Raw genomic sequence first — 22635 nt, forward strand, 5'->3', positions numbered from 1 at the left:
TGGAGATAGTTATGGAGTGTGATAGATCATTGTCATTCCCTTTTTCCAGTAATCTATAAAGTATCTCTTTTCCTCAGGCAAAAGGTGGTTTTGTTTTTAATAATGTCCTTAAATTACTCTTCCTTTTCATTGAAAAGTCACCGAAACATTGCTAAGTTTTTGCATTTCTGGAGAATTTATTCCAGTAATTAATAACTTACCACTTTCCATGGTTTTCTGTTTTTCGGGAGGGATAAGTCTTGTGGTTTTTGTTGTTATCCTGAATAATATTTATGACTTATACTTCAGGAATGTCTTGCTGGCTTATACCAAATCCCTTTTTTGAGAACAAGTGGGCGCTGGAACACACCTGCCCCCCTGCTGCAGCACGAAGATCAGCTCCTGAGCACCCACCCCACTGGTGCTGCCGGAGCACAGCTCCGTGCCAGGACTGCTCTGCCCCCAAAAACGCAGTGGAAAGGACAGACTGCACAGAGCTGGGAAATGCTCCCCCGCAGCTGGGGTGCACGGCTCTGCCTCGCTCTTCTTTTAGTGCCAGCAATGGGCACTACTCCTGTGAGGCCTTCCCGCAGTTTTTTGGTCATTGTAGGTCTCAAGCTGAAGAAATGCTTTTATCAATGGGCATTTTGTGAGCCCTGGTGCCTTTCTGAAGCTGCTGCTCAGAATTAGAGAGTCCTGTTTTCCTCTTTGTGGTTTTACTGCTGTCTGTCTTGTGCACCCCATTGACTCCTGAGTCAATCTGTATTCGAAGCCTGGTGGTGGACTGAAGATATGTCATGGACTGAAGATCCGTCACAGACTGCTTTGAGGGACTGATGTCTACTTTCCAGTTATAAAATTGCTGTACACTTTGGCGTTCAATCATTGTAAAGCTACTTGGAGTGCTTATTTGGGGTGTTTAAAATCAGGTTTCTCTGTGTATTTAGCTCAAATGTTGTTTCGTTGAAGGTAGAAAACGAACTTTGTGAAGCTAATTTTGCTTTGATGACTGAAGCTGTTTTGTTTTGTCTGACTTTATGACATTTTGAAAAAATAGAGAGGTATCAAATTATTTTCATATTTTATTAAGTAAGTTTTAAAAAAAAAAAGACTGAAATCTGCTGCAGGTTCTTTGGAAGTCTATACACCAAACACAGTGGAAATACATTTTAGAAACGTGATATCTTTTTTGTGCAATTATATCATCAGAGCAGTACAGCAAATCTTTAGCAATAAAAGCTGCGAGGATTTGCAGTGATCATTAGACATCTTGGGGGGTTTTGCTTAATGGCACGATCTGTCTCTGTCTTTTATGTCCTCTTGTTCCCCTGCTGTCCACACTTTTGTGTCCGTTTTACATTTTTCTGGACATTTTGCCTGGGTTGAAGATGCTCTCTGTGGATTCCCAGCTGGCTGTTGCCTTGCTTGGAGCCACAGCTCCAGAACTGGGACAGCTCTGAGGTGGTGGAAGCGTCCCCTGTTCAGTGCAGGGCAGGAGGCCTTGAATGGGCTGGGCACCTTTATGGTGTATAAGTAACAAGCCTGAGGCTTGGTGCACATTTAATATGGCTATATTTGTATAGAGATATGTGAATAAGGTTTGTATCTAATGTCATTATGTTTCAGAACAGTTTACAGTGCTGCCGTATGTTATGTAGTTCCAAACCTGACCGGATCCCTTGGTAGCGTGTTGCTGTTCGGGAGCTGAAGTATGAGTTTGCCAGAAGCGTATGTTTCTTGTCATTGAGTTGTTCTGAGCTCTTTGTTACTAGTTCTCTGTACTTTGCTGCATTTTCTCCAGGACAAGGTAGCATTGTGAGGCTGCAAGGCAGGAGGAGGAAAAAGTTTTTCTCTCTAGTTTGACGGTAACAAGTTGTTAATTTCCCCACGATCCTCATGCCCATATTGGTGAACCACTGCTCTACCAGCTGGATCTAAAAAGGTCTCTCAGCTTCTCTGTGGAGCAGACAAAGCCCCTTAGAAAGTCCATCCAGCTTTTTGTTTCATTTGACCTAAACACATTAGGTCAGTCTGTGTCCAAAGGAACCATTTCTAATTGGCCATCAGCTTACATGTCTCATTATTGTACCTTAGCAAGACAGAGACTTGAGGGGGCATGGCAAAGGTCAGGGAATCAAAGCCATGTCTATGTCAGCAGCCAACCTTAGGTCAGTCTTGTGGAGCTACAGTGTGTGCAGGTTTCTCTCTATATTTACCAAGCATTATTTCCTTGACATTGTTGCAAAGAGATGTAAGGTTTGGGGCCCACTGCGTTACAGACTATTTCTCAACTGACTTTCAAACTCTTTTTCTTGTCTGATTCCTTAAGTCTGCACACCTTTGTCTTTTTCAAAACCTGTGTTACATACACCATACATAGACTTGCCAAGTCCTCTAACCTAGGCTGATGGGTCACTTCACTTCTAAAGACGAGCACTAATGGCAAAAGCAAAGCAAGACAAGCCAAAACAGCGTCCTGCCGTGCAGCAGTTTGTTTTATGCAATGCCCTGGAAGCACGTTCAGTACACACAGACTCAAAGAGCAAATGCAAAGCTAACTAAGCTGTGAGCTTCATCTCTCCTTGCCACTTCCACTGGTGATTGTTCTGCTGTAGATAATTCTGTCAAGTATGTACATAGAATTACTGTTGTCATTTAGGTTTGCAAAAAAGCAGATTAGCCCTTTCCTTTGTTTCTGTTGAATTTGTTCCTAGAAGAGAAATTTTGAGATACGTGGGGTATTTTTCCTTCAGATACGTATTTCCTGGCTTTTGTGTGTTTAAGTCAAACATTTTGTTGAAAATGTGTCTGTCTGCATGCAGCATTGGTATTAGGAGGAGAGAGGGGTTGTGTGCAAGCTCTGATTGACAAAGTGCAACAAAATGTTTTATTCTAATGATGTTTTCTGTACTTTGGTTTTTTTCCTCTATCAAAACCGTTAGTCAGCATTATCCTCTAGTGTCTCCTCTGTGCCCATTCCCCTTAATCAGGGCTGTTCCCGGCCATGCTGCTCACCTTTTCCTACCACACAGGACATTGCTGAGAACGGGTGTTCTGCGGCACCAGAGGAATCCCTGCCCAGGACAGCGCCTTCTCCACTGGGGGAAAAGAAGGACACAAAATTGCGAGAAGACAGAAGGCCAATCACAGTCCACTTTGGGCAGGTATGTCTTAGTGTTCGGTTTCTTTAAATTGTGTGACTCAGCAAAAATAGTTCAGAGAAAAGTCACAGTAATGAATATGCTAATTGATGAATTATTATTGTAACTGAATTATGCTACTGTAGAGTTATTTCTGTGGTACCTATTTAAATGTATTTAAATGTATTTAAACTACAGACACTGTAGTTCATACAGTGATTTTAAGGAAAACAAATTCTAAGTGAATGGGGAGGATGCATAATTATTACACCAATTCTATAAACCGTTTTGCTGTTCTTTTAGCATGCAAAGTGCTATAGCCCTCAGGACTGAGGAAGTGTTATTTAAAATGTCCTCTGTTATGTAGCCAGATCATTAGTGTCAATATGGAACATCCAACTATTAAAGCATTTTAACATTCTCTGAAAATTAAATGCAATGAACTAAGATGGAAAAATCAATTAATAGGTTATTAGCGTACTCCGTATTTCAGTACTGACAACCGAGCTGTGCACATTAGTTACTCTTACAATGTTTCTTGTGAGATGTCTGCAAAAGAGTGAGTTTGGTTGTGTGGTTTTTTAAGAGCTAATTCTTTAGAAAATGTTGTAGTTGCTGTGATGTTTTTGCATGGAAAAACATTCAGTACTCACTCTCAGTTTGCCAGTGTTTCCCTCTTAAGCGTAGCCTGACTCGAAAAATAACATTATTTGTGTTCACAGTTCTCTTTTCTTTCTCTATTTTTTACAGTATTATGATCAGAAAACAGGAGTTTCTGATTTGATTTCTTTTAAAGAAACAGTGTAATTTTTAAATGATTGTAAAGTACGTGGGAATTATAAAATGTGAAGCAAACATTATCCTTTAGATAAGGATGTATTAATAGAAACCAGTCGGTGTAGCTGCATTGACTGTTTAGATCCTAGGTAGGGCTACACGAGGTACAGTCATTACTCAGAGCGCTGTTGTCTCTATCATTTTAGAATTAATTTGTTTCTCTCAGAACATTCACCACTGTGCTAAATGTAAGTTCTTGGAGACTTTTCTTTAGAAACGGATTCTCTTCCAATTAAATATTTGCAGTAGTGATTTATTTTTCACTTACCTTCTGCGCCAGTGCAGTTGAGAGGAATTGGGGCTACTGGCGAATGCAGCCATGTAGCTCTAGCAGGATAATGTTACATTTCAGTTAAAGCAGTCAGAAATCCAGAGAATATTATAATTACTTCCAGTTTTTTTTTCCTTTAGCTTTTTACGGAGAATGGATGATTCAAACATTTTGGTAGATTAATGAATTGTATAATTGTGTGGAAAGTGCAAATTTAAATTCATGAGTCTTTTTAATGGTTGCTTTCAAATTTTTTAATGATCACTTTCTCTGTGTCAAAAGAAGCACACATCAGCTTTACTGAACCACTGGCTGTGGTGAAAAGCTCGCTTGCTAAATGCTTATTACTGTCATTACATTACAAACATCGGCTTCCAAAAAATCATCTAACTTAGCAGTTGTAGGGCTATCTCACTTCTAGCCTTTGTCCTTTCACAGGTCCTTTTTTCCTGATAGCCCAATGCCAAAATGAAAATTAAATCATACTTTAATTCAAAAGGTAAAGATGCTCGGATTTATGAAATATAAATTAGGGCTTTGGGGAGGAAGAAAGCAGCAACATTTACTGTTTAAATGGGAGATGGCTTCTAACTACTGATTAAAGGGAGAGATTTTAGTGTCACTTTTAACTCTGTCTAGAATACAGTAGGTGGGAACAATTAAAAAGCCACAAGAACTCTGAAATAAGGGCTGTTTGTGCATTCACAGTTCTTATAAACTGAAGAGGATGAAAGAGGCTTTTTTCTCATTGTCACTTGCTTTCTGTGTCTGCTAGTATTATGCCAGTGTATATGGCAAAGGCAGACTTTTTTAAAATGCATGCATGCGGATTAGGGTCAAGCCCCGTGTATCAGTAATGCAGTAAGCCTCGTCCATAGCGCTGCAGTGAGAGAGCCTCCCAACAGCAGCGAGATGCTTTAATTGAGACATGCTGTCAAAGTGACAAACACATTTGCATACAGTCTATTTATTTTTGTTGGAAAGGTCTGCAGTCTGCTGTTGGTTGAACATTCTTAATCAGCTCGCTGTAAGTGAGCCGGCAGCGAGCTGTCCTGTGCTAGGTGCTTCTCTTCATTACATGACAGATTAGCTAAAGGGGGATGGGCTAGCGAGCCAGCAGCAACCTTTAATTTTAACTCATTATCTCTCACCCTATAGTGAGGTAGTTTCTTGCGTTTCCAAATCTGGTTGTGTATCTGCAGTGGTTAGGCTACAAAAAATATCAGTAAAATATCTTGAAAAGTCTTTGAATGGGTAGCACCTCAGCTGATTGTTCTCAAAAATTTAGCAGCAATTATCGAACTGCATGAGATGCCGTAGTTGTGTAGCTCATCCTGGTGACTGCTTCCCAGGCATTGTTTGCGAGGGTTGGTTGTGTGCGGTTGTTGTAACAGTGGTTTCTGTAATACTAAAACATTGTGGGAAAGCTGTCCTTGATGGTGAAAAGGGTTTTAGCCAGATAGCCTAGGGCGATGAAATAAACATTTAAACAAAGTGCCTTAATAAGACTACATGAGGAGACCATAGTGGAAGGGTGTGACCACGGCGCTTTGTCAAGTTTGACTTTGCGTGCTTTTTTTGGTTTACTCAGAGTGTGCCTTCAATATTGACCCTCAGCTTAACCAAATATAAGGAAATATCATCACGGACTCTGAGGCAATACAACTGTACTCAACAAGTAGCAAGAGCAATCCAGGCAACTAAGGTTTCATAAGTAAGGAGAAGAGGGGATAATTTTCAAGCCAAGAAAAGTGTTTAAATGAATAGTGTATATTACTGAATAGTACCCTTTGCTCTGGGGAAGAGTAAGGTTAATTGTAGTACAGATACAATGCTGCAGAGAACATCCTTTGTGAATGTCTTATTGCTTGCTTTCTTCCTACATTTTTTCCTTAAAACCTCACCAAAACTTACTTCAAACACCAGCACCCATGCTGCATATTCACCTACCAGCATCCAGTGCCATCGCTGTCCTCAGGATCCTCCCTGTGGTGGCAGGCAGGGCACGGTGAGCACAGTAACCACTGAACAGGCAGACTGGGACAGCTGGCACAGGTGATGTGACACTCAGGTGTTTGCAGCCTTTGTTTCCATGCATGCATTCCCCTTATCTTTGTCACCTTTTAGCTATTTGGACAGCACTGCACTGTGTCACCATGACTGTTTTGAATACCTCCTTTGTCCAAGCAAGCCGCTATTAGGGTTACTTTGACAGGACCCACAGCCTGAAACATTGAGCTCTGTTGTGATACTGGGTGCAGCTGGGTTGGGTTGTTTTTGGGGGGTGGAGGGTGTTGTCTGGTTGTTGCTTTGCTTTTGTTGTTTTTTAGACAGTGTTCATTTTCACCTAATGGCTGCAGAAATTTTCGTTCTCTTGAGTCTTCACAAGTCTTACCATTTCATGTTCAAAACGGGGAAGAATGACTGAGTAGAGACCTTTTGACAATATTTTTCAGATTCTGAGTCTGCATTAGCCGTGCTTGAGCTGCGAGTTGTGTTTCTGCTGGAAATTTTGGCTTCCATCACTGAATGGTTGGTGGTGGTGAGCTACAGTGATAAGGATGCTGCACGGAACATAATATTGAGCAGTCTTAGATCTCTTCTGCTTTGTGATTTCCATTAACTGATTTACCTGTATTGCAGTTCAGTTTCTTTCTGATTTCAGAAGTATGTTGTTTGAGGCATTCTTAATATCTCTCTGTACCCTAAACAAACATGACAATTTATAAGCTGCCTGTATGCCACACACACACACAGGAAAGAAAGAGAGAAAGAACAAGGCGTTTTCCTTTTTCCTTGGGCAAGACTGACCTGCTCTGATAAGGTATTCTGGGGAGTTTGCCTTTTAAAGTTTTTGGAGACAGAAGTCTCAAATGCCTCATTCAATTATTTGGGTCGGTGTTATTTATACACGTTGTGTACGTTACAAGCAAACAGCAGAGTGAGGGAAATGCAGGCATCTCCTTAATTATGGAGACGGTATGCCCGTTTCAAGTAATGCAAGCAGCTCTCCAAAATATCTTGCTGAGTTTTTAATGAGCAGCAAGCGTTCTCAGTTCTCTTGTATGTATTTATTTTTGCGTTATCTAAAGCAAAAGAAGCAAAATGTAACAAAACCCCTTTATAATGTACAAATGGATGATTTTGCTAAGGGAGAAAGGTAGATTAATATCTGAGTCTGATATTTTAGAAACCTTATCCCTCCAGAAGACAGCTCTTAACTGTTGGGCCACTACACCACCGTCTGCAGCTGTGATAAACACTCACAGTGTCTGTCCCATGGCCGGGAGAAGGAAAAGTGTGTGATTTTAGGTTTGTGAGACTTTGGGGACACAGTGACAGATCTCTAGGGGTGCTCCTACAGCTCTATTAGAACCTGTACTGTTGTACAGTCTGAGATTGTGGGTATCCCATGGCAAATAACTAGGAAACAAAGGGAAAATATATTCATGTACGAAAGCAGCTTATCTGGCTTGTCCAAGTTCTCTTCCCAGCTGATTCTTAGTGCTGTTAAACTTTTGTGAGCCATAAAATAGAAGTTGCTAGCTTATTTGCTGTTTTGATTATTTCCTGTAAACGAATGTGTTCATTTTTCCCATTCATGTTCTGCGCTTGGACTTGCAGAACAAACTCTGCTTTGTAGGGCAGATTTCTTCTTCAAGAAGATTAAACAGCATTAAGAGGTCGGGGGAAGATGGGGAGAAAACCAGCCAGCTGCATTCCAGAAGTGCAGAGCTGGAGGCCAGAGGCAGCAGCAGGAGGGATTATCTCCGGGGTAAAAGAGACGGAGGAGGGACAGGAGGAAGGCTCTGTTGCCAGACCCTGTGACTCCCTTCACACCCAGGTGCGTTGGAACAATAGCTGATGGCCTGGCTCACAGCAGGCATTGTGTGCCACTGAGGTAGAAACCAAAGGGGAAAGGGGAAAGCAAGTTCATTTTCCAATATTCATGCGACTGTATGTGATGGCTGCAAAGGCAGCCTCCTGCTCTTGCCACTCTGAGCTGTTCTGACTATAGAGAGACCTTCATTAAGAAAATGAGCTCTCATTCCCCTCTCCCCACTGATGAGCAATGTGGTCTCCCTGTTCCTTTCTGCTGAGCCACATGGAGTTTCCTCCCTCTCTCCGTTTGATTCTTTGTGGACGTAGCAAAATTATAAATAAGCCTGGTTCTTTAGGATTAGTTTGTCTTCAGAAAGCGTATTTTCTACCCTCATTTCTTCTCACTCCTTTCTCTGACTGTTCCTTTCAGAGAGGAATTCGCTGTTGCTCAGTAAAAGTCACCTTGCAAGAAAGGCAGATGTACTGGCCCAGAAGTACTTGTCCATCTCATGTCTGCTTGAGACTGCTCAAGTGTCCCATCAGGTTCTTAAGGGAGTAAAAACAATGTCAATGGACAAGAAAATAATTCATTTGATGGGAATTCTGCTTTGTGGTGTGCAAGCTTTGCAGAGATGGCAATCCATGGGATAGGAGTTAGATAACTCAAAGGCTTGCACTCTTGTCATGCGTGTAAATATTTGACAAGTGAGACCTGGCGCTCTCTTTAGGAAGGTGTACACCACCTGCAGAGCGTGCCCAAAGGTTACTGTCTCTCAAGCACTCACTTGCCAGTATTTTCTAATGAGCAGCCAGCAGCGATGTCTTCTTCGGCTGCTGCAGCAACACAGTGCGTATGTGGCTCGTGCTATGTAGGAGTTCATGCTTTGCAGTGAGGTTATGCGGCTGCAGTCCTGCATCCAGCAGATGTGTTCATCCACAAAAAAGCATATTCTCAACTATGGTTTTTAGTGTTTTCCAACTGTCTTGGCATTTCAAGCACTTCTTAAACAGGGGTGTTCAGAATAAATTTCCTGCCCTGGGTACATGCAAGTCAGACGCCGTAATGCTCGGATGTATGGAGAAAATGCTGTGGTTGAGCTGACCTCCTAGGGCTCGGTGACAAGCCATAGCAGCTGTAACATGTCTGCAGAATTTCCTTGTTAGTCCTGTTACGTTGAGGAACCCATAAATATCTTGCAGAAAATATCTTGGTCCGTCACTGTTGGCATGTGGAAGTATTGTGCTTTATAAATAATGCATGCGTTTAAAATAAATACATCAGTACATGCAAGGCTAACCAAATCACCTAGATTGACAACTTGAGAAAAGCTCAGAGGGTCTTATGGATGACTTGCTTAGTCCATCAATGTAGATCAGCATCCAGAAGCTTCTTATGTATTACTTATGAAGTTGATACGCGCAGTTAGGCCAGAACCGTCTGAATTGACCTCTGGGCCCCTGGATTAAACTCGAAGATTAAAGGGAGACAGTATGTGAAACATATGATTCCTCTAACTGCTAACCCCACTGTCATTGCCTGTTTGCCCAGGCATTTTTTGGATTTGCCCTTCAGAGCTGGACTGATTAATACCAAGTACGATGGTTGCCGGGTGCCAGGCTACAGATAGAGGAGCCGTGTAATTCTGTGTGTGTTGGTGTGGAGGAGTATCCCCTAATTACGCAGACTTCCTCGGTGAGTGATGAAGCTGAGCAAAGCAGATAGTCAGTGCTGTTTATAGAACTCCTTAAATGAGAGACCATCTCTTTTTTTTTTTCCTTTTTTCCTCCTTGCTAGAGAGGAATAGCTGTTAAAAGATAATAAGGGATGTGTCCATTTTCCAACATTTTAAATCATGTGAGTTACATGATCTCCTTGATTTGAATTTTGGTATCAGGCTCACGGAAAGCCCAGTGTAAGGCTGACGAAATGACCAGTTAAAAAAGAAAACACACACAAAATAGTGTGGCTTTTTACTTTATATTTAATATTGCATTGCTGGATTTTCCAGTATTTTAAATGAAAAATATATGTAGTTAGTTACATGTTGACAATGTCCTTGAGGATTTGACAGTGAGATTTTCCAGCAGTTGCTCTTCGTTAGAATCCTGGTGGTGTTTAATAAGGCAGCCAAACTGCTGGCACCTTCGGTTCTTGTTTGTTCTCCGAGGGCTCGGGGCTGCTGCAGTAAGCACATCGACCAGGGCTGATCATTACAAGGGCGTACGCCACCATGAATAAAAATGTCACACGTTTTCCCATCTCTCAGCGGTACAAAATGTCAGTCCTGTCAAACAGACATTGCAGGTAGCAGTGAGCAGTCAGTACAAATTGGGAAGCCGAATATTCCCCCAGCTTTCTGATATTCTTCATTTGAAGCAGAAGAAAAACAGTTGTTAACCTATTAGCTGTGATTTTAAACTCTGCTGAGATAGTGGATGGATAGACTTTAACACACGGGGATAAATATATTCCTGGGGTCTGGGATTTTTTTGCAACATGTCTCTCCATCCATGTATGTTGAGGAACAGACAGAATGAAAACAAACCACTGCAAAATACACCTCATTTTGATAGAAGTCCTTGGGAAATTTGAACATCATCTCAATGAGTCTCTCTCTCAAATCCTTCTGTTTTACCTCTGTGAAGAGTTCTGGAAACAACCTCCTTGCTGTTTTGCTGGTAATCCAGAAAGGGCAATGAGGTTCAATGAATTAAGAGAGTTTGCTTTCATGGTCCTTTCATTGTGCAGTAACATAACAGACAATTGTGTTTTTATTCTCTTTCTGTACGAGTGAAAGTTACGCTGCTTTCAGACTAAGGTTTATTATGCAATATAGAGTCCATAGGACATGTCATTTTCTGGGGGTTAGATGTGCCTGGGTGCCATGAGCACACCAATGTGTTCACTGAGCTGTCCATCTAGGGCTGAGGCATGGATATTGTCAGCACAGGAGTCTGCTGTTACTGCAGGGCCCAGGAAAATGTCTGGTGGGAAAGATTAGGTGCAAAGAGGTGACAAAATATCAAAGAAGTAACAAAAAATGATACTAAGTCACCAGTGGTTGCCCTCAGGGACAAGGAGAGGGGTAAAATGGGCTGCAGTGATACAAGTGATTATCTTAAAAGAAGTTTACTTAAGAGTCTGTAAGTAGAAATTTCTTTGGTTTTTCTCTTAAACTTCCCCAGAATAACAAATGGTGTATGCATTGAAGGTAGTGAATTGTTGCAAATTACCCCTTACCCAAATGGCACTGACTGCTGAAGCAAATTGCAGAAGGAAGGCTCATGAGGACCGCTCCTGTCCAAGCACTGCCGAAACAGAACGGAGCCGTTAGAGACTGGATGAAAGGAATGATAACCTGCTCCTGACTTAGGGATTTCCTTGTCTCTGGGGTTCTTAGAGACGTCTAAGGCTATGTATAAACAAAATGGGAAACAAAACGAGTGAGAGGTTTTTAAACCAGAACGACTCCAGATTGAATTAAGTATTTTGTGTTCTGGAGGCATCTGTTTCCTGAGGGAAGCGGTGCCTACTACACACGCTGACCTTACAGTGGTTTTCGCACTGTGGTCTGCAGGCACTGGGGTCTGTGCCAGGTAAAGAAACGGCTGTTGGCAGTCATCTCCTTTGGAAAGGAGTCACGAGCCTTCAAATTGCGAAGTGTTGAATAATATCACTTCAATAGTTAGGCGGTTTTTTACAGTGTTTTAGAAGAACTGAATGCACGTATAGATGGGAGGAGGTCAGGGTTTATTTTCAACTGCGCAGCAGATAAAAAGTGAAATAGAAGAACTAAGTGGGTATAATCTTTTGTAGGTTTTGTACTGCTTGTTTGTGTAGTGGATGAACTTTCCTGTCACTGGAGCTGGGAAGTAATCAGAAGTCTTGACAGGTCTTTAAACCACAGATACCATTACAAGTTAACCACTACTACATAATGTTCCTCCTATCAGCATCATATATGAACACGTCCTACGTCGGGGCATGGCCTGAATATGTCTGTCTGTGCAACACTAACAGCACACAGAGAAAAATACATCCATCTCAAATTCCCAGGTTGTTTTTTTCTGTAGTTGCAGACAAAAGCAATAAAATACCATTCAGTTCTGCAGCCAAGGGGTTTGTTACTTAAGCCAGGTGTGTTTACAGAATAGCATTGGTTATAAACAATAATAATAATCCACCGCGGTGTAACCTATGGTTTTGGGATTTTCTGTCCCTGGCACTCTTCCATAACAAGCAGATTATAAGACGTAGCTAAGAGGCCTATTTACTTCATCCTGGTGGAACCTTTTAACTTGACAAGATATACATGGTCCTGCTGTCATGCTTCTGCTCTCATTCTTGGTTTTAGGAGAGATCCACATTTGGTTTAGTGCCTTGTAAGTCCCCAGATTTCAAGCAAACTGTGGTATGTTGTACTTTATAATATTTAATATTTTAAGAAGTTAGCTATTCTGGGATTGTTTGTGTGGTATGAGATTAATGGATGGACACTGTGAGCACTGCCAAATGAGGATGAGTTACCAGTGCTCTGTGTCTAGATGCACCATAAAAAGGTATTTTTTACCCTTGACTAGGAAGGACAGAGTTTATCTGAGCCAGAAGAGAGAAAGGAAGCAAAGGCAGACTTTCAGAAAATCCCTTTCTTCCCCTTTAGTAAAGAGCGAGTTTCCTCTCAGTGGCTTTGGGATGGACCTGTGCATCTTTGGCAGTACCTCTTGATACCAGATATGACTCAGGTATCTGAAATAAAAATCTTTATTCACTATTAGGGAAAAGAGGAGCTTTTGGGCACCTTTCTTTCATTTCCTTCTCTCACTGTCTGCTTCTCTGTTCTGTAACGGACAATTGTGGCTAGAAAGGTGAGGAGGTGGTCCTTGTTTGTCTCATTAAACTCATTAGAGTGTTTAATTGTGGCACTCTCTGCCCCTTTCATAAATTCTTGGCACAGCTATAGGCATTGCTACATTTTTGCCAGATTCATTCTACCTTCCCAATCTACAAATGTGGCTTGAAGAATGAGGCATCCCTTAAAACATGGAGATTATTTTTATCACAGGACCCAGCAGATTTCTGTTGAAGTATTTCAGAGTGTAAATTAAAAATATATGCTGTAAAGCATACAGTGTTCTTGTCATCCCAGTTTGTGAGCTGTACATATGGGAGTATGTATAAAGTAGTATGTGCGCTGTGCGGGGATCTGGATGAATAATAAAACAGCTGCCTCATAGATTCCATCTGCTTTCTGTACTGAATCTTTTTAGGTACCATACATTTTTCAGTGTTGTTATTTTCTCCCTTCTTTATTTATTTTTTTTAATTGAGTGTGCAGTTGAGGTCCAGCATATTCTCATATTCTCCCAAAGTCAGCACTTCAGATCTTTTGCAGCGTTATGTGTTTGAGCACGAGTATATCCAGGACAGTGCATTTCTCTCCCATGTCTGATTATCTTTAAAACATACCAGTGGTTTTTAAACCAGCCGTGAATTTCTGGGAAGTAAGATACTCATCCAGAAAAGCTTTGCTTTGGAAATTATTAGCAACACCCCTCGCTGCTAACTGAGGAAGAGAAACACTTGTTTCTGTGTGCACTGACAAACCAGTTCATCTAGTTGTGTTTCCTTTCTGCATTTTCTCTAGTTGCACTTGTTGCTGCACATGAAATAGCACCTCTAATTTACTCATAAAGGCTCTGTTTTGAATACCACTTGGAAAGAAAATCTCAGCAGACATCCGCAATTAGTTTGAGATAACATTCTGCTCACCAAAACCAATCTTTTTGCAATGTTTTCCCTAGTATAAAAACCCTAAAGAGCTGTATTGTGAAAGTTCCTTGGGTCGGTAATGGGTGCTTTATGAAATGTGGGATCTATAATATTTTAATAGTATTTTTACAGTGTAAAAGTGAATGTAAGTTTTTTTTCTTCCTCTAGCATCTCATAGCTTAAAATCGCTTGTCTGATAATTAGTAAAACAGTGCCAGATCTGCAGCCATAACATTGGCTTTCTGCAAATTTTCTGTCTTGTTGCTTCCGAAGCATTTAGAACAAGACATTAAGAAAACATCTAGAGTAAAAGGTATGCTGGTAAACAGCTATTGGTAAGAAAGTGCTAATTTAGACATTCCTCCCCTTCATAGAAAAACCTGTAGTGTCCACATTTAGGAACATACCTAGAACAGCAGTTTAGCAGCTTTTAGCAGTGTAGCCGTGTGCTGGTTTGTACCCATTCATCCTTACAGCGCAGGTAATTAAGTTGATATTCCAACACAGCTTCCCCTACTGACCTTTCAGAAACAATGTGTTTTGCTGCATTAACAAATTAACTTCAAATCAGTGGCTCTTCCAGTAAATATGGTCTTCATATCGTTTGAACAGACTTGCTTATCCCGTTCTGGCGACAGTTATTAACATCAACATTAAAAAATAAAGGCCAAATAACTGTTTTCTCCTGGTGGGCCCCACATCAGTTACTCCTCACTGCCCTTTGCCGATCCTGTCCTGTGCTTCACAACACCGATTTAAGCTGTGCTGTTTCCCCGTCCATAGTTAATAGAGGGAACGCGCTGCTGTGAATAGGCAGTTTCATCTTACCAGTCCATGCAGATTTCTTTAGGTTTCAGAAATGCGGTGTGTGGCGCAGTACGTACAAGACCTCCAAATGAACTTGATTTCAGGTAGCACTTCAGTGGATAAGGTAAATTTGAATCTGCGTGTTGGATTTGACTGTATTGTTACAAATACCGAGGTCACAGTCCTGGGAGTGGGGACCAGCTGTTCCAGAGGAGAAACAAGAAACTTTTCAGTAGATGGATGCAGACTTTTAGCTGTTGACTGATGCCATAGATGACAGTGACAAAGCAGCCATCCATCCTTTCTTTTGCTGGCAAATCTTGTAGCAAGGTCATGAATTTGAATGACTTCTTTGGGGGGGCTAGATCCATAAGGAGTTTAGATTATGAATCTTCAAAGCTATGGATTTATCAGAAAATTGTGGCTGGACTGAATTCCACCTGGAATTCAAGATGTCAGTGTGTGGCATTGTTCTGCCTCTTGGTAACTTCAGAAAGAGAACAGGAGAGTTCAGTCAATGGAAAGGTTTGGAAGAGCAGCAAAATGGATCAATGCTGATACGAATAGAAAGCTTAGGGAGGAGGAGGAGATGTTGGGAAGACATGAATGCAGGGATGGGATCATACTTGGGCATATGTAAAAAAAAAAGTATACCTATTTTTGAGTCCTGTGCCAACATCGTGATGTTTTAAGTTCTGACTTGTACCTACTGGTCAGTGAGGACTACCAGGAGTGAAATAAGAGTGCTGCGTGTGATGTGGTTGCAGGCAAGGAGTATGCTATGAGGTAGTAGTCCTGTTAAACTCCTCTGCATTGTACTGGAATGTCTAACGCTCTTACTCTGTGTACTCTCTGACTCTTGTATGGATATTCTTCAGTTCACATTAGTAATTTAGCTGTACAGGGTACCAACATTGGTGACTCTTAACACAAAGCACAGGTTTCATATACCTCCAAACATTTAAAACTTGGTTTTGTTGCCATTGCCTAATCAAGTGGTGATGTGGCAGATAATTAACAAACCCTGTGACACACTTTCTCAGAAAAACATTTTTCCTCCGGCGAGTGTGTGGGTGGGTAACAGCGGCTCAGTTGTACACGACCTTGCGGTGACTGCAGCCAATGTATTGACCATTGCGCTGGGAGGTGACCCTTGCACTGTCCGTCTGTCCGTCTGCCTGGCTCTCTGAAGGGTCTGCCTTCGTCCCGCTTTTTTCAGCAGCTTTAATGATACCGCCATTGATTCATCAGCTGGCACTGCTGATGCTACAGCCCTGCAGTGTTTCCTCAAAAATTATCCTGGCTTTTGCTATAGAAAGGAAGAACCGAGTCCCAAATCAAAGAAGCTTCCAGGGCTGCAGCATGGCGTTTGAAACAAAACAACTACAGTCAATGATATGAACTAATACTGAAGAAATGTTAACAACAGTGCATTAAGTAACACCCTGCAATTCTTACATCGATAGAAACGTATTAGTCCAGAATTAAAATAGTCATGGAAAATAAATAGTGCTCAAGACACTGCTAGCCATGGTTTTATGACAATGCTTAACTTTCCCATCTTCAATAACCTACTTGAGAATTTTCTAATGTAGAAATGCTCACAATTTCTAGGTGAGTAAAAGAGAAAAAATAACAAAGGGAACTATAGATGCAGGAGGCATAAAAAGTTTGAAAAAACAAATGAATAATAATTGTGTCTTGTTTTTCTTCTTCACCACCTAAGTTGCTAGGTAGTAAGCAAATGTCTTTTAAGTAACTAGAAAAGTGCAAATTTCAGACTTTTCAGATGTTCCATTATGCTTATGAAACATAATGGAAAATAAGTTTGCTACGTCACATAACAGAAGTTAAATATATTTTAAGATCGTGCTCTCAGCCTGAGAAGAGAAGACAGGAAGATACACAGCAGCATAACTCAACTTCTGGGACTGAATTGACTGATGCCAGGTACAGAGGAGAAACAGCTGAGCAGGGCTAATGGCAGCCACCTCAGCTTGCCACCCGGTCCTTTCTCTCTTTGTTCTCTTTGTTTTCATACTTGCTTTCTTGGGAAGCTGTCATATGGAATAATGCTGGCCTCAGCTCCCGATGCCAAGTGTCCTTTCATTTTTTTTTTACCTCACCCACCCCAAAAAGCTGAGCCATGTGCATGTATGCAGTCTGCCCCCCTCCACTGACAGCACAAGTAAGGAGAAATGAAGCAATGGATGCAGAAGTGTAATTTAATGGGAAATTTGAAAGAAAAGATGCAAGAAGAGAATGAAGGTGGTGTGAAAAAAGGTAGGCTGGAGTTGTAGTATTGCAGAGTGTGAGGGCAGCTGAGAGAGTGTCAACCTGGAGTAAAGACTCTGCTAGTAAGAATTTAAGAACTACTGAGATACAAATCTGGAGTATTTTGTTGAAACACAGTAATCTGCATAAGCTTTCTTTTCCTGTCTGAAGCAGCCGACTCCCGGTGCCAGTTCCTGTTCCTGCTCTGTCCAGTGCCAGGTTTGGTCTGTGGAGGCACCGTGGGCAGGTCCAGGTGCTCAGTCGTTCTGTGTGCTCCTCACGCAGGGCTCTGCTGCTCTTGAAGTGCCGATACGCGTACACAGACTGCCACAGGAAGGACATTAACTCTGCTCTTGTTCTTAGTATCAGAAGTGTACTTCAGGATGGTTTTATCTATAATCTCGTTAATTGTCAGTGGATTCCTTGTCTAACAGACTATACCTTAGGATGGCATCTGTGTGAGGAGAGTCACGCTGCTGGCTCAGTCAAAAGCAACTGGATTGGAAGAGCTACAGCGCTGTTACAAAGCAGTATGTTGGCCAACTGCTAATTTGAGAGATGAGACACCAAAATAGGCGTCTTGGTGCACTGTTCTGCCTGCATTAGAACTGCTGGTGATGGGGCTTTTAGGTCTATTTACAGTGACAGTGCACACTTTGCTCTAGGCAATGCATTTTAACCTTGGTCCAGTACAGTTTCTGAGTGTGTGCTCATCTTTAAGTGTATGAAATGTTTAATTGACTTTAGGGTTTCTTCCCCGTGCTCTTAAATGTCTTTGCTGGTTTGAGGCCTTTACTGTAAGTTTTCACAAGCACTAAAATAACTCTTGAGATTTTAATGAAAGCTTTTTGAATATCCTGTTTCTATCCGGGATTCGCTCCATTTGCATAAATATTGTCTGGGACACTTGGACCTAGAGATCAAAGGATCCACCTTGAGCGTCTCTGTTGTCTCAGTAAATTTTGGATTATCTGGTCTGGAGTGATTTAACATAAGCCATGTTAACCTATGTCAAAAGGCAGATACCTTTCGTTTCCTATTGTGGCATTTTGTAGGTCATGAGATTTGTCACTGTTTTGGAACAAATAAAATTGTGTTTTCTGAGGTGAGTATGACATTAAGGTAAATCACTTGTTGTCACCCACTCATACTGCTTTTGCCGCAGAATCAGAGGTGTTTTCATGTAGGTGACTGTTTAATTTAGTTTCCACTTTGATACAGCAGCAAAGACTCCGTCCGCCTCGGCCACCGCCTCCAAAGCTGCAGCGCTCGTCTAGGCCCGTGAGTAGCCGGTGGTTTTGTTTCACTGCCACAGCTTAACACTGCCTGAACTACGCTCTTAGTAGTATTACTAAACCTCGGTAGTTTGGATTGTCAAACTTTGCCAAAAAAGCAATGTGTGGATTATGCTCCTAAACTCCCTTCTTCTCTGCTGCGGCACAGACCCGGGACCTGCATTTGTTCTGCTTTTCTTTGACGAGTTCTGCAGCTTTCAGTCAGGTCTGCAGGTAACTGATGCTGCTGTTGCAACGTTTGTTTCTACTTTTGTGGTGGTTTCTTGAACAAAACGTCTTGCTAGGCTGGCATAAGTTTTTAGCCAGGGAGCTTTTGAAGACTTGCACTAAACTCAAATATGAAAGGAAGCAGAAGTCTGAAGAGAAAGTATTTATTCTCTGCAAGTTACGCTTTCAATTAATTTGGGATGCTTGATTTTTCTCCATGGAATCGATGAACGAATACGCTCAAAGAAAGTGAAGTCTATATTTGGGCAGTAGAATGTTAGTACCACATTATGGATGACATACATACATACTTTATGTTCATTTAAAATGCAAGCCGAGACTCTCTGTAATTACATGGTATAAAAAAATGTAACACAGCATGCTGGCTGGACGAAGGGACTCTTCCAGAGAAGAACTACACAGAAATCACTCTGGGTGCAATACCTGCACTGTGTAAGGCAGGATGTAATTACATGGTATAAAATATGTAGCACAGCATGTTGGCTGGGCGAAGTGACTCTTCCAGAGAAGAACCACACACAAATCACTGGGTGCAATACCTGCACTGTGTAAGGCAGGGCTACCTCATCTCAGCAGTTTTTCATTCAAAACACTGACTGTGGGACAGTTGTTACATGTTAACTGTGCCAGATGGCTTTAAAATTGGAGACCGTGCTGGATCTGCACCAGTGATTTTTTTTTTTTTTCTCAGTAGTAAATCAAAGTGGTATCAGTTTAGGAGAGGTGGTGTTTTTTGCAACAGCCTTGGAAGAGATTTATTTCTGTCCAGGACTTTTGCTTTATGACTAGAATTCCCGCAAAAGGCCAGTACTTCTTGCTTCCTTCTACGTACGTGTATGTGCATAAGAAAGAGAGAGATGCAAGTTTTCAAATCTAATCTTGCTAAAACTTGTTAAAAATACGTGTCGGGTGAGCAGGCAACTGGTTAATGAGTGCACTTGGGTGTGTGTTAATTTCTGATCTCTGATGCATGTTCCTGTTACATTTCAATAGCATGTGTTTCTTTTCCTCCCTCTTTTTAACTCTGGGTGTTTAGCTTAACAGAGTCATTTTTATGGATTCCTGCACTGAAGATTTCTGTGTTTAAAAGGTAGCATTGACTGTGCTTATGTGTGTTCTCTTGAATGTAATTGATATGGGAGACCCTACCAAATGTATTACTCTAGGAACAAACCTTCCATGGTGCTGTGGGGTTCCCACAGTTCTTCAGAGCTCTTGTGTGGCGTTTGGCAGGTGTATGAGGGCACGTCGCGATTCCTCCGTACGAAGTTGCTGAACAGCATTGTTCAGACTGAGTCCTTTATTACATCAAAGTCTTGCTAAGACCGTTTAATCTCCCAGCTGTAGTGCATTAATAGTCCTCACTGTAACGTGTTGTGTCAACTGTCTTTGCTCCCAATGCGATTGATAAAAGGTTGGAAATGTAATAATAAAAGCTCCTGTTGCATTCATTTAGCTGTGTCAATAAGCGGAACAGAAATACTTCATTCATCAAGAGGAAATTCAAGATAAATGTAAATTATTATAATCACTCCCAAAAATATGCTTGTACCAAATATACATAAATTTGTTGTTGTTCAGAACTGTTATTTGGCTTTTAATAGTTGAAACACATTTTTGTGTGTGTAAATAATACTTTGTGCAGCATGCTTTTCCGCTCTCTTAGCCTTGGCATATATTACAGAGGTGGGTATCAGCAAGGAATTTCTCCTAACCTTTTACAGCAAGCTATGAAGGAGGAGACCAGGTCCCTCTGCTCTTCCAACCAAGTCCACGTAATGCCAGAATTCCGGATAAATACTTACTGTTTTCAGGCTGTATCTGATATGAGGAATCCATGGGCAGTAGTGCTTGCAACATGAGTTGTTACCACTAATAAAGACAAACACACAGACCAAAGAAGGGTTAAGGAAGCAAAACAGATACATGTGCTTTACATTCTGCTGGTTCAGAAATAAGTTGTGGTGGTATTAGGAAGAAGAGAGGACTGTTGCTTATAATTATTGGAAATCTGTTTGGATTAACAGTGGCTGTTTGAAAACTTCATTCAATTGGAAAAAGTTAAAATACAATAATTACACATGAAGTCGATGGGGACAGTAATAAGCACATTTGACCCTTCTCTACTGGATGTTTACCTTTATTCTTTTGGCTCTGGGCTCATGTAATTGGATTTCTTTCATACTTTTGCATTTGATAATCATTTAACCTTGCCTATTTGCCTACATGAGGCTCAAAATCCAGCAAGGAGTTGGCTCAAATCCTGCTTTTCCCTGCAGTCCCCCATGAACAATGCTCTAAACCCTACTTAGCACCTCACCCTACACTTTGCTGGGGTGGTGCCCCCCTGGAGCCACCCAGAACGCTCGCCTCTCCCTCATCACCATCACTCCCCCAGGGTACCACCCCAAAGGTGAAAGTGTTCACAGCACAATGACAAGCCAGCTTTGCACATCATCTTCCAGCTCAGATTTAATTAAACAGCTTTCTTTCTTTCTCTCTTTTTCTCTTTCTCCTTCTCCTCTCTTCTCCCCCATTCCTCTGGCTTCTCCCCCTCCCCGCACTGGCTCTCTCTGTGTTATCAGCCCTAATGAAGCCGAGTTCTTCATCGATCCCGCTGATTGCCAGCCCCTTCCTTTTGTTTGTTGGCGCCGAGCCATTCAGCCGCGCTCTGACAGCTCAGCTCCTCTAATTAGCTCTGTTGTTCTTTTCCCCATGTTTCACCACGTTGCAAGTTCAGTTGAAGTTGCCACAAACTTAATCCTTCCATTCCTGCCATAAATTCACATTCTTAAGCCGTCTTTATTGTAGAGAGGAGCAGCCTTGTGTGGGGACTGATCTTCAAGACCTTAACATCTGACCTTTTTATAAGCCCTTTTTCCTAAGAAATAGTAGCAATGCATCTCTGGGTTTCTTCATCCTATCTGCTGTGTGCCATTTCCTTTGAAATGAAAATTCAATACAGTAATCCTGTTACTATCTTCTGCATACTGTTGTGTAGTGCAGAAACGCTCCACGCAATTCGGTGGTTTTTTTCCTGGCAAGAAAATTTGAGCTTTTTGCACCTGGGGGGGGAAGTCTGGAAACACCTCAACCCCCAGCGAATAACAATTTCTTAAAAAAACCAACCCCAAACCCAAAACAACCCCAACACAAACTTGCAGAGGTGGGGGGAAATCTGCATTTATTCTGTCATTGCGAACAAATCCATTAGTCATCCGAGGAGCGCTTAGGTTGCAGGCCTTTAACAGCTTCCTTTATATTGTGGCTATTAAGGGAGCAGAAGCTGAGGGAGGTCAGAAGTTGAGTTGCATTCTGAACTTTATTTGATGGCTTTGGGGATTTCTGTTGAAACTAGCATTCAGCTAAGCCAACAAATCAGACTCCATTGCAGGTAGGGTAGTGCTTTCTTAATAAAAAATGGGAAGCTTCTTTGTACAGCCTGACCCCGATGCTGCAAATGTTCCTTCCCACATTTGGCTCAAAGGGACGAGTTAATCACCAGGATTATTCACCAGTGTAGGTAGGCACATGCAGAAACTTTGCCTGTGTAGTGCTCACGTGTGCTTATTCCTTTCCGTGGAGTAAAGCTTGTTTGCTTGCGGAGTTAATGCAAGTAAACGAAGCTTGATTTCTGAATATTAGAAGGTGATGGGTATGTCATTTAAGATTGGGTGGGCAGAGGCACCATCTTCCACAGAAGGTCCATCTCTGGATTTTGTTACAACAAAAGATACACCAACATAACAGTGGTGGTAATGGTAATATGTCTGGCAGAGGTTTCTGTTCAGCTGCTGAAAGGAAGCAAATTTTTAATGAAGAAGGAGCTGTTTTTCGTGTTACAACATTTACGCAAAGTGCAAATTTTTCAGTACTCCCTTACACAAGTCTTCACTTCAGAAGTGGAAGCTCACATTTAGGGGATATTTTATCAGAAATTTAACCTGTACCAGACCAGACAGCGGAACAAATTGTGCTTTGCTACCGGCTAGCAGTCAGTGACAAGCGTTACATGTTTCATTTGCTACTCAAAAACATGTGGGGTTTTTGTTCCTTAAACACACCATGGGTCCCTGTAGTTTATATTAATATTTATTTCTAACATTGTCATGACACAAAAAATAAGTTTAAAAGGGATTTTGAACAGAAGGCACCTTTAAGATAAAGGTGGTTATGCACATTTTGTTACTTATGTCTGTTGTTTGATCAGCT

General features: G+C 41.5%; 1 protein-coding gene across 1 annotated transcript in view; it reads left to right on the forward strand.

Moving 5' to 3' along the window:
* Positions 1-22635, forward strand: part of DENND1A (DENN/MADD domain containing 1A) — a gene marked incomplete at its 5' end in the record, with an annotated part of 93160 nt that overhangs the window by 57254 nt on the left and 13271 nt on the right. Inside the window, 2 exons of the mRNA XM_010189925.1 lie at positions 3012-3143; positions 18122-18181. Coding sequence (XP_010188227.1) covers positions 3012-3143; positions 18122-18181 — 192 coding nt within the window. The remainder of the gene's footprint in view (positions 1-3011; positions 3144-18121; positions 18182-22635) is intronic.

This window comes from Mesitornis unicolor, unplaced genomic scaffold (genome assembly GCF_000695765.1).
Source record: "Mesitornis unicolor isolate BGI_N332 unplaced genomic scaffold, ASM69576v1 scaffold5588, whole genome shotgun sequence".
NCBI classification, from domain to species: Eukaryota; Metazoa; Chordata; class Aves; order Mesitornithiformes; family Mesitornithidae; genus Mesitornis; species Mesitornis unicolor.